This window comes from Salvia splendens, chromosome 16 (assembly GCF_004379255.2).
Source record: "Salvia splendens isolate huo1 chromosome 16, SspV2, whole genome shotgun sequence".
NCBI lineage: Eukaryota > Viridiplantae > Streptophyta > Magnoliopsida > Lamiales > Lamiaceae > Salvia > Salvia splendens.
In genome coordinates, this window is record NC_056047.1 from 9,488,315 (window position 1) to 9,502,687 (window position 14,373).

General features: G+C 37.7%; 3 protein-coding genes across 8 annotated transcripts; 1 reads left to right on the forward strand and 2 right to left on the reverse strand.

The window, feature by feature from the left end:
• Positions 1-1,604: 1,604 nt before the first annotated feature.
• LOC121770977 (auxin-responsive protein IAA32-like) lies at positions 1,605-3,279 on the reverse strand. 2 transcript variants are annotated; one of them, XM_042167765.1, is made up of 4 exons: positions 2,648-3,279; positions 2,046-2,255; positions 1,880-1,968; positions 1,605-1,789 (listed from the first exon to the last, which is right to left on the reverse strand). In XM_042167765.1, the coding sequence occupies exons 1-4, from the start codon at positions 2,781-2,783 to the stop codon at positions 1,778-1,780; spliced, it is 447 nt and encodes a 148-aa protein (XP_042023699.1). In that variant the 5' UTR covers positions 2,784-3,279; the 3' UTR covers positions 1,605-1,777. The 2 variants fall into 2 exon arrangements, with proteins under 2 accessions (XP_042023699.1, XP_042023698.1); XM_042167764.1 differs by having other exon boundaries at positions 1,860-1,968.
• A 2,397-nt stretch (positions 3,280-5,676) lies between these two features.
• On the forward strand, positions 5,677-7,174 carry LOC121772102 (E3 ubiquitin-protein ligase RNF126-like). Its single transcript, XM_042169077.1, has 5 exons — positions 5,677-6,219; positions 6,315-6,416; positions 6,478-6,576; positions 6,660-6,782; positions 6,864-7,174. Exons 1-5 carry the CDS (start codon positions 5,860-5,862, stop codon positions 6,993-6,995), a joined length of 816 nt encoding a protein of 271 aa, XP_042025011.1. The 5' UTR covers positions 5,677-5,859; the 3' UTR covers positions 6,996-7,174.
• A 25-nt stretch (positions 7,175-7,199) lies between these two features.
• LOC121772101 lies at positions 7,200-11,593 on the reverse strand. Of its 5 annotated transcripts, XM_042169075.1 has the most exons (10): positions 11,093-11,152; positions 10,681-10,758; positions 10,378-10,587; positions 9,435-10,190; positions 9,234-9,336; positions 8,692-8,792; positions 8,441-8,615; positions 7,944-8,114; positions 7,771-7,871; positions 7,200-7,673 (listed from the first exon to the last, which is right to left on the reverse strand). In XM_042169075.1, the coding sequence occupies exons 3-10, from the start codon at positions 10,405-10,407 to the stop codon at positions 7,611-7,613; spliced, it is 1,500 nt and encodes a 499-aa protein (XP_042025009.1). In that variant the 5' UTR covers positions 10,408-10,587; positions 10,681-10,758; positions 11,093-11,152; the 3' UTR covers positions 7,200-7,610. The 5 variants fall into 5 exon arrangements, with proteins under 5 accessions (XP_042025009.1, XP_042025007.1, XP_042025006.1 ...); XM_042169073.1 differs by lacking the exon at positions 10,378-10,587 and having other exon boundaries at positions 8,441-8,600; positions 11,093-11,593; XM_042169072.1 differs by lacking the exon at positions 10,378-10,587 and having other exon boundaries at positions 11,093-11,592.
• Positions 11,594-14,373: the final 2,780 nt, after the last annotated feature.

The following is a 14,373-nucleotide window of genomic DNA, read 5'->3' on the forward strand; positions in this document are numbered from 1 at the left end:
GACAAGTGTATCAATGGAGTAGGTATTCTCCTATCATGCTCATAAGTATTCCTTTGGTCATACAAATTATAATAGTAGGCATCCTCATCCATCCGCCGATCATGGAAATTAAGATGGACAACAATGAGGCAATTTGGGTTTGGGATTCTTCCAACATTAGTTGATTTATTATTTGCCAATTAAGTCAATGTTAGTTCTCTTGTTTGGCATGGCTTGAAAATTTTGGTGTGTTTTCTTTTTCTTATGATTGATGTGCTGTAATTTGTTCCTATGTTTGCTCAGGGCCAAGCAGTCTAATTACTTATTCTAAATATTCCAGAAGCAATGGGAGAATTCTTATTCTATTTTTCTGCCACACCTTTCAATTCAAAATTGATGGCATGGTATGTGTTTGATACTTTGATTTTATTCAGAAATTAGAATGGAAGCATATTGCATTTTTATAAAGTGAATAAAATGATGCACTATGTAAAATATGAGTAATTAATAAAAACCTGAACTAATAAAGAGACCAAGAGATAACACAAACACAATCGGTACTAGGATGCTAAAAACGCTACTACTTTGCTAAACTTGATACTCGTATTAGTGACTCAATGTTTTGATTAGACTCCTACCCTTTTCAGAAGAAATAACTATACATAACAATTTATTTACTGATAAATTTTGTGTCTGGACTATAAAAATCTTACAAGAACCATAACAAAGAATTCCAACTCGTCCTCTAAATACATCCCAGTCAAATACAGCCTCAATTATTTCGATGCAATTTCATAAATATATTCTGCCTGTCTATAAATCTTACACAATATAGACTAGTCCAATTACATAAATACCATAGACTAGTCCAATTGCTTTCCGGCAATAGGCCCTAAAGCTAAAGCGGTCCTATTTATAGCCAACTCTAAGGATCGGACCGCTCGTATTCATAACACAAGTTGGATAATTTTTAAATATCTAAATTTTATTTAGTAAATTTCATAGTACATATTTTATAAAGAGATCAATAATGACTTTTGATTCCCGGTCATAACTCGAAACTCCAACCTATTGGTTTGAGGAGAAACGTCTTATCTTCTAAGTTGTGATATCATCTAGTCAATATCATTCATTAGCTGTCTTTAATCTTTTTGTCGCATCTAAAAATTGAACTGATTAGTCCTAAGTTAATAAGTTAATTAGTCCTAAGTTAATAAGTCTGAGAGACTAAATCACACTATTTCGAATAAATTAGAGTCACGATCTTTCTTTCTCATTCATTCATTCATACAAAAAAAAGGTTGAAACCCCAACCCTAAGGGGCCCCCACATCCCAGTCCGACAGTATTGCGAAATCAGGGTACGTAGTGAGAATCTTTCTTTCTCACTTGTGCGATATATGGTCAAAATCAGATTAAATTGTCAAATGCTCCTAATAAAAAATAGGATTGATCAGCGATTCCAAAAGAACTCGATTTACACCCCTTTCCATGAAAGAGTTCATATATGTTTCCACACCAGTTTAATTTTCTTAGTCTTAAAACAGATACAAAATTCATCACTACCAAAAAGGATAGCCATATCAAAATATAAAACGCGAAATGAAATAGCTGAAGACATAGTCATGATCATGAATGGCAAGAGTTGGCATTAGATAATTAGTAGAGTACAACACTTTAGTGAAAATTACAGCATAGTTTAATCAAGTCAGAGAGTGTTGAAGAATGGAGATGACGACGAAGAAGAAGAAATCCGAGCGGTTTCATCCTCGCATGCAATTCTCAGCCTCTTCACCCCCTCAACAAACTCCCTGTTCAACCACACACATTGATTAACACATAATTAATTCATTTTTAAATCAACATTATTATCTTTCTTACTTCCATGGAACATCTCCAACCTTCCTCCACTGCTCATTTTCATCCTTATAAAACAACGAAAACGGCGAGTCTGATTGGAACAGCCTCAATCCAGACATGGATTGTTTCCCTGTAGATTAAATAACACAAGTTGCTTAGAAACGTATCTCATACTTTATTCTCTCGTCTCTCTTACATTTAACGTACCAAACATGTCTTCGAGTTGAAGGGCGAGGGATAAATAGTCCATGTTGTGGAGAAGGCAAACTTTCCTCCCAACCACCACTCCATCCATGTTAACCTTCACATAACTCCATCTTTGTTTGCTTTCAATCCCTTCACATTCCTCCTCACAATTTTCCTTTGACTGCAAATCCTCACTCTTTTTCGGCCACTCCATCAACATCTCGTAATTCTCTACATTTATTACTCAAATCAAATCAATTAATCACCCACATTCTAAATATAATGGTTAATTAATTATGTCCCAACTTCGAGCGCTAGACTAAAAATGTCCACAAACTTAGGCTTTCCTTTTAAAAATCTCAAATTCAACGAAAACGTTTAATTTATGCCTCGTTTCACTGATATAATGATGAGTCAGCTCGTTGGATTCTTGATGTGCCTATTAATCATGCGAGCTGACTCATCACTATTTTATTGATATATGTGAAGCGAGACATAAATCAAACATTGCGCAAAATTAGCAACATTCTCAGTAAAAAAAAACTCAAATTAAGTTGGAGAAACAAAACATGATTAAGTAATACTTACTATAAATTTCTTTAAAATAAAAAAAAATGAAGTACCATGGGCATGATGAGAGTAGCAAGCAGGATGGGGCTGCACAATGCGCAAGCTCAGCCCCAAATCGATGATGCTAGAATCTTCTTTTCCAAGATAGGAGGAAAGAGCTGCATGATTTAGAAGGTAGCTTGAATCCATATTGAAAACTATAATTAAAATAAAAAATGAAAGGATTTAGTAAATGAAAAGTAAAAAATGGAAGGAGGTATATATGAGAAAAAGAGTGGAGGGGACAAAAGGAAGACAAGGGAGGCTTTATCCCATGACCAATGATATAGGTAGCAGTTGTGAAATTCTGACATTCTCAACATGTATTGTGTTTGGACAAAATTGCAAGGAAAAGGACAGGTGATGGGCTCTAAATTCAGCAACGCATATCAGTATTTGCATTAGGGGTAAGAGATGTGTGAGATTCTTGCATTCTTGCATCCCCATATTGCTACAAAACTCCACCCCTCCCTTGTACATTGCAGCACGACACGTGACCCGTTGTCGCCGGGCACGTCACGGTGTTTGGCGCAGAGCATTTCCTGTGCTGCAAAATGCTGTAGCATGTTTCAAGATTCGGACAAGTTCTACTCAACTGCAGCAGTGAGAAAGAGAGAGAGAGAGAGACTTATTTTTTTTAATGAAATAAAAGTTCATGAGTTGTCACATATTGAGGGAACTAATGGGAATTAGTATCTATTGATATTGTTATCAGTTTAATATCTAATATGTGAGACCAGTATTGACGCCTTGTTGTGGCGTTGCACTAGTAGCTGCAGCCCCACAAATTTATTATTTTTGGGATTTTATTATGATGTAATTGGAGCTTGTGTTTTTGTTTGGATGGATGTAGTTAATAGTTGAAGTTATCGTGGATAAGATGGGGATTGGTTGGGCAAGTAAAGATAAATAGGTGAGAAAGTGGTGATGGGGTAGATAATCCATGTCTTGGACCAATTTTAATGAGGGGGGACACTCATGTCTACATTCTAGAATAAGCATCATCTGTTTCATTAGCATACCATAAGATTATGTGTACCAATGTAACTCTCGTACTAAACAATCAACTTCGATCTTGGGGACATTGTTGGCCGGAAAGATGGGACCGACTTGTCAGCACTGTGAAAAACGTCAACCTTCTACTCGGAAAATAATGGGATGATGAAGCGCGATTCAGTTGGTAAGATGCTTCCCCAAAGAAAGCAATAGGTTGGGGTTTTGAGTCATCATGGTGGTGATATATGGAAAACCATTATACGAACTCGTATCTTAATAAAAACAAGTGAATACAACCAATTAAGAAGCCACACTTTTGTATTTTTGAATTTCTAAAACCTTAAGCTCATGAGCAGATTATTGCTAGTATTATCTTGTTCTTTATAATCTAGCATGGGCTAGTCTTTTTTAGGCTTTGATTGTTGCTTAACTTTATGTCTTATAGCTTGGTAATTCATTTGTACCGTATTTTACTAATTTTCTCATTGTATATTCAAATGTGATTCTTGATTTTGGAAAGGTTGAGATTGGCTTGAATGACACAATAACATGCATGATTTATTATTATGTTGAGTGAATAGCATAGGAATGTGTTACTTCCAAGTGTGACTTTGTGATATGAGTTGAAAATCTGAAGTTCTAAAGTATTACTTTGGAAATAAGAATTTGTTTAACTTGGCAATATATTTGTCACTTAATCCCAGCAAACCATATTATTACTTTGGCAATAATAATATATTTTCAAATATTAGAAAAGAAGAACTATATATGGCAAAAAAAGGTCCAGTCTCGTGGGCCTTATGGCGACGCTAGATGGCCGACAACCTTTTATATTAATAAAGCCCAATAAGAAAGTGGCCTGCCCAAGAAACGATCCTAATTTTTTTTTAAATACAATTATTCAGACTCTGCTTAATGTCATTACCTCCACCTCTAAACCCACCAACAACAAAAATGATGAAGTGACTTTTTGAACTGTTTAGTCTAATTAGCTTTTAAGAAACAAGATGTGAAGTAGACACAATTAGAATATTTGAATGAGTATGTCGCTTCAAAAGATTTATCGAATATATATAAAATAAAAAGGGTAGGACATCAGTCATGATATACCAATATTCAACTGAAAAACTCATTTGCATTTTTTCTTCAAAATCAGCACCGGCCATGGCAATGCATCTTCACACGCATGGTGTGGCAATGTCATCTACTCTATAAATGTTTCTCATCACAAACACCAGGTATACGAATTGAGTTTCTCTAAAATAATTTTTTTAACAATCTAAATCTCATACCCCCTTCCCTCAGTCTACTATAGTACTACCAATAATCTTTGTAATGGACGATATGAATTTTATACATATACAAATTTGGTAAAATATGAGTGACAGAGAGAAAAAGTGATTGGAGTCCTTTTATATTAAAAAAAATTGATATAGAAAAAGTAATTTTTTTTAAATCATAACAATAAGAAAAATTTACCAAATACATAAAGTGATCAATTTTTGTAAACGATTTGAAATGAAAAAAATACTCATATTGGTCACAGAGGGAGGATTATAATCTTAAAAAGACCCACCTTTTAATTTTTTTAAAAAAATTATGAACTCGTAATATCTTGAAAAAATAAATACTACTCCCTTGGTCCCATTGAAGATGACTCACTTTCTTTTTTGGTTTGTCCCAATCAAGATGACCCATTATTAAAAATGGAAACACATTTCTCTCTACTTTATTTCCTCTCTCTTACTTTACTCTCTCCACTACTTTATTCCCTCTCTCTTATTTTACTCTCTCCACTACTTTATTCCCTCTCTCTTACTTTACTCTCTCCACTTTACACACAAAATAAAGTTGTATAAATTCATAAAGTTGCATAAATTCTCGTGTCGTCCAAGGAAGGGGTCATCTTCCTTAGGACGGGGGAGTACTATATTGTATGGGACAAAGTGTAGTACGGAGATGGACATAAGAGAAAATATGTTTAACAAATGGACAAAAGTGTTTTGTGTTGTCATTACAAAGTCTAAAACATTCAACAAAAAGTAATTGCAGAATATAGACAGGTATGAACACTTTTTTTTCTGATTTTCTCGCTACCACCTCCAAAAATCAAGATTGTCTGTTTCCTTTCAAAGACCTCCTTTAGTTCAAATTTTCCCATAAAACAATTATTCTCTCCTCATTTCACTCTCTAGTATCAAAACACTAGAGAGGCTAGTTGCTGTGAATTATGCCTCAAGTGAAAAAAGAGCACAAGAGATGCAGAAAACAAGAAAAGAAAAAACAACAAAACTCATTTGCAGCAACCAATGGAGCTGAATCAAGAATCCCATCAAAGAAGAAGATGTTCATGTTTGTCAAGCTTAAAGGACTGGGGTGTAAAGCAGCGGCGACCACGCCTGCAATCATAAGATCAGCGGCTGAGTGGGAGGCTAAGGGTGCAAGAAATCAGAAGAACACAAAACCTTTGCACAATAAAAGGAATCTGGATAATGTTGTTGTTGATCTTCCTCACGTCAACATGTGTTGCACGCCACCAGGAATCGGTATTGCTTCGGATGTTGCACCTCGAGCTGCACCACACAGAAAGGTACTACAACACATGTAATGCTGCTTTGTAACTTTGATTTTGTTCTGGGAGTGATATGTGATCAGGCTGGAAAGTGGGTGTTTTTGTTGTTTTAGCATTCACGAGAAGCAAGAAGAAATTATGTTGATGCAGCTGCTGAATTTCCGGTTGGGATAGGGTCGCGAACTACTCATCGTTCTTCCGAGGAAATCATAGAGGTAAATTTGGCTCTAAAAACTGCATTGTAAAATTCTATTGATATTGTAATGACCAATGCAGATGCTGATGAACCGGCAAGCGCTGCTGCCGGGGAGAATACTCCGGCAACACGACCGATATCAACACTGGTGGCTCAACGTGGATGATATGTCGTACGAGGTGCTATTAAAGAAACTCTTGATTCCTATTTGTACACTAATCTCTCACCCTTCCAATTCCTATATTAAACTTTGCAACAACAGGAGCTACTTAATTTGGGGGACAAAATTGGGTACGTAGGCACCGGGTTGCAGGAAGCAGAGATTTCCAATTGTCTAAAGAAGTTCAAACATATCAACAAAGATTGGGAGTGCAGCATTTGCCAGGTGAACTCTTTGCTTTTCCCCCCTCCTCTACAAGTGGGATATGCCAAAAAAACGACGTCGTATTAATGTAAAATCATGCAGGAGAGATGCAAGGTAGATGATGAAATAGGAATACTCAAATGTGGCCATCATCATCACGTGGAATGCATAAAGCAGTGGCTTCTACAGAAGAATGCATGCCCTGTCTGCAAATCTGCTGCCCTGTCTAAGTAAAGAAAGCCTTTTTCCGAAATTGTGGGGCCAAAATCTCACCCTTTTTCCGTGACTTTTTACTTGTGTTGTTCTGGCACTCTAGATAGGAGCTTAAGATCGTGGTCCAAGCTCTGGGGTTGCCTGTTGTAATGCTTAATTAAGCAGAGTTCTGTTCCCTACATCATGAAAATTCAGTACTATTTTGCAGCCACATAAATATAGTTCTTAGTAGAAAATAATCTCCATAACACTTGTTGAATAATCTTCATAACATACTACAAGCTTCGAGTTTTAGATTTACATAATATCATCATAAATATAAAAGATGGGCATCATTTACAGACTTCTCATGCTCCATTCTAGTTTACACTTGTCGACCAAAAGGGTAACAGAAATCAAGTACTGATTTTGAAGGTAGGAATTAAAAGCATTATCACAAACTAGAAAGTAATGGCATTCCCCACACCCCTTCGTTGTGAAAATGTAGTTTAACTTCATGAACCGTGAGATGGTGATGTAACGGGATGCTAGGAAAGCTCACTGGCACGGTTAAGTTAACTCCACCCCGCCACCAGAACCAATGACTTCTGGAAAGATGATATACCGTGTGCCAGAGAACGTAAAGTTTGCTTACGACTACTGATTCGAGTCATAACGGCTTAGAAATTGGATTATACAGGGGTATATTTGTTCCACGGCCTGCAGGTATTAGGTAGTAAAATTTTAAGCAATCAAACCCAAGTCTTGAGAAAGGCCGCTAAAGATCAAGTGAAGAGGGCAGAGTTAGTATACAAACCAGTCGTCCTCCCACCAGATCGTAATGAGCATAATGTGGACCATTAGGTTCTCCAAATACTTTATAGGTGACTAAGTGCTCAGGAATGGTCTTCACGGTCTCTGAATTATACTGACTGGTGTAAGTATAAGTATGTGGCAAGTATGCTATGTCTGACAGGATAATGAACTAACCGTATACAGCTTCTGGTGGACAGATCAAGTCACGGTCTCCAGCGAGCGCCAATACAGGAATCTCGCTGTTAGGTAAATGATCCTTGTAAAAAAATGTACCGTTTCTATTACGGAGCCCCCCTTCTTTAAAAGCAGTGGTTAACTGCAATAATAGTTTTGCTGGAATGGTACCTGCCAGCAGCAACGAAATTCCATTGAGAAGGTTAAAAAATTTCTCTTGGTATTATTTTTTTAGTGATGTACTTTCAAGAATTTCACAGAAAGCTTAACCAATAATAACCATGGGCACTAAAAAAGTTATTGTTGTACCAGCTTCCAAGGCCTAGTTTGTGTTCACGTTTTTTAAAAGGAAGCATCTCTTACAATATAAACAAGATATTCAATACAAGCCTAGTTATTCTAGAAGCATTTAACTATGGGCAAGAAGAATAGTTCACAATGGCAGTTTTATCACTTATAATGTAAAAGAGATCAGTGTAAGAGTTACAGTGACTCACAAAAGTTGTTGAGAACGAGCTTCTTTAACAGCTCAGGGTGCATCATGTCCTGGGCTGATATCAAGTCATTCATCCATGATAAGACATAAGGCGGACTGGACGTGAGAGGATAAGCTGCAGATAGTAATGCGCCTAGAGGAACAACAGGCACATTCAGAGCCTGAGCAGGATCAGCCTACAGCAAAGTATAAGGTATTTTAAAAAGAGGATGAGATAGCATTTCTCATCCGATCAACAAAAATGCTACTTACAAGAGGAATAAGCAGTTTGAGAGATGATTTAGATGATGTGTAGTCGAGTGACGAGGCCAATGTCACCACACCAGCTAATCCAGGATCTCTTCCTTCCGAACCTTTTAAAACAGTAGCTGATAAATATTTTTATCGCAACACCAACAACAAAAATGTGTTTAACATAATTATGTTATAGGATTAAATATGAAAGTATCAAATTGTCAGACATTTCAAAAATCTACACAAATAAAAGAAAAATAAAAAACGCATTGCGACAACTAATTACCCATAGCTATAGACAGTACCAATGAAGGGATTATCACCCAAGTGAATACAATGAAACCTAAAGTTATATTATTATGGAATCGACTGAACAATACTCCATATTAAAACAGTCACGTGTCCTTTAATCGTGAAGATGCATAGAGCCATGGTGCTTTTACAACTGAGATTGATTGACAAACCATTTTATATTGCAAGCAGTTGAGCTTGAGAATATCTCTGTAGTTATTGAAGTCAGAATATACATCACGCATCATCTATGCAAGAATCTAACTTACAGTATCGTGCTAGCATGGCATATAGTAAAATTCCCCCCATGGAGTGACCAATAGCAAGTATCCGGCCATCCTTTGGTTTGCTTTGGGCCCTTATGTATTCCATCTGTGAAATAGGCGACAGGAGAAACATAGAAAGATTTTTTTTAAAACAAGAAAAAAAGAAATATTAACTAAAGAAACAATATCAGAATGTCACCTCACCGCAGCGGGAACATCCTCTTCCAGGTAATGATCAAAGTCCCAGTCATATTGGACAATCAAGTCCAACTGATTCTCGAGATCTTGTAAAGTTGCTTGTAAAGTTGTTCTTAGACACTCTGAAAGATCAAAAAGTGGAGGCGAAACTGAACGCTGAGCTTCATCAACGATATCAGCTAACGTTTGACTTAGATCCCTAATCTGGCTAGCAACACCAGATTTTTGCCTCCTCTCCAGCAAACTTAAAAGGTTCTTCCTTACTTCACTAAAACGGTCATATATAAATGAGCCCTCCAAAAGATCTGATACTTGGTCAAAAAATTTCGCTGACATGATCTTTGATTGACTTTCACTAAGAAAGCCAGAAAGTCTTTCGGACAACCGTGTAAAAGTTTCTGTCATTTCTGTTACCAGTCTCGATTCATCCCATGCTGTTGCAAGCCCATTTAGCTCTCCATTTACAACAGAAATCTCAGTTTTTTCCGTGCTCAGCGCTGAGGTTGATTGTTGGTTGGCAGGAGCACCATTAGTATTTTCTGCAGCAGCTTCCATTTGTTCTGATGTTGTACGAGAAGTCTTACTTTGCACTGAGGTAGCATTAGTCATATTCTCTGCAGCAGCTTCCATTTGTTCAGATATTGCATGAGCTGACTTCTCTACATCCTTGAAATCCGACCCTTGGGTGCTCAATCCTGCCCCCCGAACTTCTAGTACCCAGGTGTCAAATCCTTGGCCACACATATATCGGGCAAATGAAGACTGCAATAACGTTTTTTTCAAAAGTAAAGGCATTAGTTTTCCTTTCTTTTCTTCTTTTATTTTCAAAATACATGCATCCCCCTTCTTAAAACTAGTATAACAGTAAGTCCGTAAATGACGTTAGATAATAGCTAATGGAGATGATAATGAATCCTGCCTACTCATATTAAATAGTTGTTCCATTTACATCTTGTGGTATCGATGAGGATGTCAGCATTGTCTATATTTCAACCTCATAAGCATTTCCCTTAATAGATTGGTCTGTTCATCACTTCGTCGACAAAATCCGAATGAAGGTTACAGATGCAGACTTTGTTCATTCAACTGAAAGTCTGAAACCATACATTTCATTGTCACAGTTCAAAGATAAAATCTTCATGAGTACATTTTACAAAATCTGCATACACAATATCCATATCAAACTACACTTAGCTATACACTTATCCACACTGATATGTAACGTTGATGCACGAAAGAGAAGTAAACTGACCCCAGGAGAAAGATCATATCCAATGGCATTTGTTCCCACACCGGACAACAGCAGCAGCGGATGATTTCTAGGTGGAGCCTGCTTCCATATAAAATTAACCTGAACTTAAATTCCATACTAAGGCTGATAATCTCTTCCGTATTAAATAAGTATATTACTAATAAAAGACAATAACTGTCGAAATTCTACATATAGCAATTTTTAGGATTCAACATGGAATTCTCAACTTCAAGGTCAATTTGCAATCAAAATCTGAAATACTTCAGTCGCACTTTCTGCCTAATATGTTAAACCAAGTATAATCTTCTTAGAAATTAAATCGTGGATCGACTGTATGTAGGAGGAGCTCGCACACTCAAATCAAGCCACCAACACCAATTTTCAATGCACGCAACAAAATGACAACGAATACCTGCGGAGATGGGCTATAGCGCCAGAGCGCGAGCTTCCAGGTCGAATTGTTGACCGTGACGTAATGGATCTCGTCGGCGGTGCATATCGGCGGTTTGTTCGGGAGCTTATCGACATCGGCCGGTTGAGCCTCGTTGGTGGAGAACGCTCTAACTCTCTCAGACACGAGCGAGAGGCGGCGGAAGGAAGCAATTCTCGGAGAGGCGAAACAGTGGCGGAATTGGAGGAGGCGGTGGTGGTGGTGGTGACGGAATGTGGCGGCTGCTAGGTGGATCGCCGGATTCATGTTAGATTGAGCGATCGCCATGGTTGAGTACTCTCAAGTAAAAACTGTGAATTTAAAAATGAATTTGCGGAAATTTGTAGATTGGGGTTTAACCTTAGATGCGTGGTTTCCACCAAATCGAAATTCTTCCACAGTGTGTAGGACGTTCCTTGGAAGCGGTGGTAGAATGGGATTTTTTTCTTTTTCAATTTTTGTTTTGTTATTTTTGGAAAGGAAACTTGATAAAGGTACATAATATATGGTTAACTAGAATCGCCGGTTCGGACTCAAAACTAGACCTTTGGTTGCGACGCTTTGCTTTGAATTGAAAATTGGCAGTTACTATTACGTAGCACAGGTGAAGGATAGGGGTTAGGATCCCCTGCTGTGGCTCCAAGCACAGAGGAGGAACTGCTATCATACACACCCCATTTTTTAATAATAAAATATAATATTAAAATAATATATAAAATAATATTTTTTTTATTATTAAAAAATTGTTGTGTGTAACAGCAGCCTCTGCTGTGCTTGGAGCCACAGGGGATCCTAACCCGAAGGATAGGGGGCTATAGCGATAGTGGTTAGGATGGGAGCCCAAGATAGGCTAGTTGAAATTGTGTGTGTTTTGATGATGAGGGCTCAAACATGTCCCGGGGTATTTTTTTCAATTTTGGCAGTAGCTAGAAGCAACTGCATAATTTAGCCGTAGAAGCATCACTTCGTCATAAGTCTTATTAATAACATTCTTCCTTGCAGCTAAGCATCGCGATATCAAATACGCAGTAATAAACTATACTCCTTCTGTCCCAAGGTAATTGAGTAATTTTTCTTTTGCATTAGTTTTGCAAAAATGATGGAGTAATAAATAGTTAAAATGGAGAGAGTGTAACGTAAGAAAGAAAATATTATAGAGAAGAGTTTTTTTATATTATTCTCTCTCTTAATTTTACTTTTTCCTTTCACTCCTTCTCCCCGGCATCTGCTCCTTTCTCCCCTTCGCTACCGCCAGGGGCGGATCTACTAGGAGGGGATAAGGGCCATTTGCCCCTCCTCAATATATTTTATGGTATTATTTCATGAAGTAATTTTTTAAAAAAATTATTTTCTTTATAAATGCCCCACCTCAAACTTTTAAAATTTCTTCTTAAATATATTTTTGCCCCTATCGAATTAAAATTCTGACTCCGCCCCTGGCTACCGTTGTTGTTTCCCACTTCCTTCACTGCCGCCTCCCCTCCTTTTTCGTCGTCATTTTCATTTGCGCGCAGAGAGTGCCTCTTGTTGGTTCTACTGATTACAAGAGATAAAAGTCGGGCGTAATACAACCCAAAATAAGGAATACAAGAAACGAAACTGAACTGAATTACAATGAAACAAATAAACCGTGAATGTTTAGCCGAGTCGAGGAGGCCTCTTCCCGCAAGACGAGATACGCCCCGGTAGTGCTCTTCGGTTTGGCGTGTCGTCCCCAAAGGTAAAACGGCTACGTCTCTATTGATGCAGCACCGCAATCAGTAGAGCTCCGGCGAACTGGATGGAGGAGAGGGCAGAGCTTCGACAGAAGGACAATGCAGAGAGAGGGAGAAAGCTTATGATGATGCAGAAGGCTTGTAATGGTGTGTACTAATGCAGTGGTATGGCTAGCCTATTTATAGGCCAAGCCACCATGCAGGGTCAACCGAGCCATGAAGGCTCATCATGGCAGATTCGTAACCGCCGTCGGTCACGAGCGTGTGGTAGGCGTGTGCCTATCGCATGTGGAGCGTGTGGATTTCTCACGTGGCAGCCGTGACTGTGCCTCGCTTGACGACGTGTCAAGCCACTTGGATTGCTGACTCGGCGGTGGTCCAAAAAGAATAGTTTGGGCCAAGCCCCAAGCCCAAAGACCAATTACCAAGATCCAAGTCCAAGCCCAAAGACCAATTGCTAAGATCCAAGTTCAAGTCCAAGCCCAAGCCCAAGCCCGAGATCGGGATCGGGCCCGCGCCCACGCCCACGAGCACGGGCTCGGGCGGGGCGGGCGGCGGCGGCGCGCGTGTGCGCGCGTGTGGGCTTTTCACCCATCTTGATCCACTATAATTATTAAGTAACATAAAGTCACTTAATTTAAACACATTAAAGATGTATTAATCTTCCAATGTGGGATAATTAACACTAGTTAATTATTCCCTAAGCACATGCTCCAAGCTTTAATTAAAAGCTAATTATGCCCAACTTTAATCCACTATTTCTCACTCACCGGAAATCGGATTTGAGAAAGTGAATATACTACATTTATCTACGTAAAATGTAGATCGACGCTATATCATTTAATTTCACAAAATTAAATGTCTCGTCACATTTATTCTTTGGTCAAAACCATTGACCGGGCATATTTAATCCATGATTTTTACACCTCTTTGTAAAATACTAGACTACTAGTCCACGAAGCACGTGAGTTAAGATAGAAGCATGCTAGAAAGATTTTGTTGGTCCTGGAACAATTGTCAATGTAAAAAGCCTTACAGTATTTTCTTTATTTTAGTTATTTGATCCGTATTTCATTTTTTATTGTCTCAAATCTATTTTACTTTTATCTTCCATTCAATGTATTCTTAAATCTAGTACTCCATAAAAAGAAATGTCTTAAATAATATGGGGCAAAGGGAATAACAATGAGAACTTTATCTTTTAAAGAATTAAGCCTAAAGTTGATGCCAATTAGGAAGAGTGTAATTTTTATCACCCATTTTGTTTATTCCTTCCAACTTTTGATAAATGTTGTCGATAGTTTATTCGAACCTGTGTTGTGAAAAATATGATTCTTTTTATTGTTTCAATAAGTTTAAACCTGTACTCTTCACATAATTAAAACATAGCTGGGATAAAATAAAGTCATTAGAATTTTTTCTATCACACCGTTTTATCTGTACATTGCTAAACCACCAATTAATTTCGAGCAATTGAATATTCCAATTAGGATATAATTATTCAGGATGTGCTCTAAATAAAGCCCACTACTAAATCATTTAAGCCCA

Excerpts from the sequence above, each read along its gene's own strand:
- LOC121772102 (XM_042169077.1), top strand. The coding sequence starts at position 5,860 with ATGCCTCAAGTGAAAAAAGAGCACAAGAGATGCAGAAAACAAGAAAAG. Across the intron at positions 6,577-6,659 it reads TGGATGATATGTCGTACGAG|GAGCTACTTAATTTGGGGGA; the intron begins GTGCTATTAAAG and ends TTGCAACAACAG. Across the intron at positions 6,783-6,863 it reads GGGAGTGCAGCATTTGCCAG|GAGAGATGCAAGGTAGATGA; the intron begins GTGAACTCTTTG and ends AAAATCATGCAG.
- LOC121770977 (XM_042167764.1), bottom strand. The coding sequence starts at position 2,783 with ATGGATTCAAGCTACCTTCTAAATCATGCAGCTCTTTCCTCCTATCTT. Across the intron at positions 2,256-2,647 it reads CTACTCTCATCATGCCCATG|AGAATTACGAGATGTTGATG; the intron begins GTACTTCATTTT and ends TAATAAATGTAG. Across the intron at positions 1,969-2,045 it reads TCAACTCGAAGACATGTTTG|GGAAACAATCCATGTCTGGA; the intron begins GTACGTTAAATG and ends TTTAATCTACAG.
- LOC121772101 (XM_042169072.1), bottom strand. The coding sequence starts at position 11,398 with ATGGCGATCGCTCAATCTAACATGAATCCGGCGATCCACCTAGCAGCC. Across the intron at positions 10,759-11,092 it reads GCTATAGCCCATCTCCGCAG|GCTCCACCTAGAAATCATCC; the intron begins GTATTCGTTGTC and ends ATATGGAAGCAG. Across the intron at positions 8,115-8,440 it reads GCTCGTTCTCAACAACTTTT|GTACCATTCCAGCAAAACTA; the intron begins GTGAGTCACTGT and ends TGCTGCTGGCAG.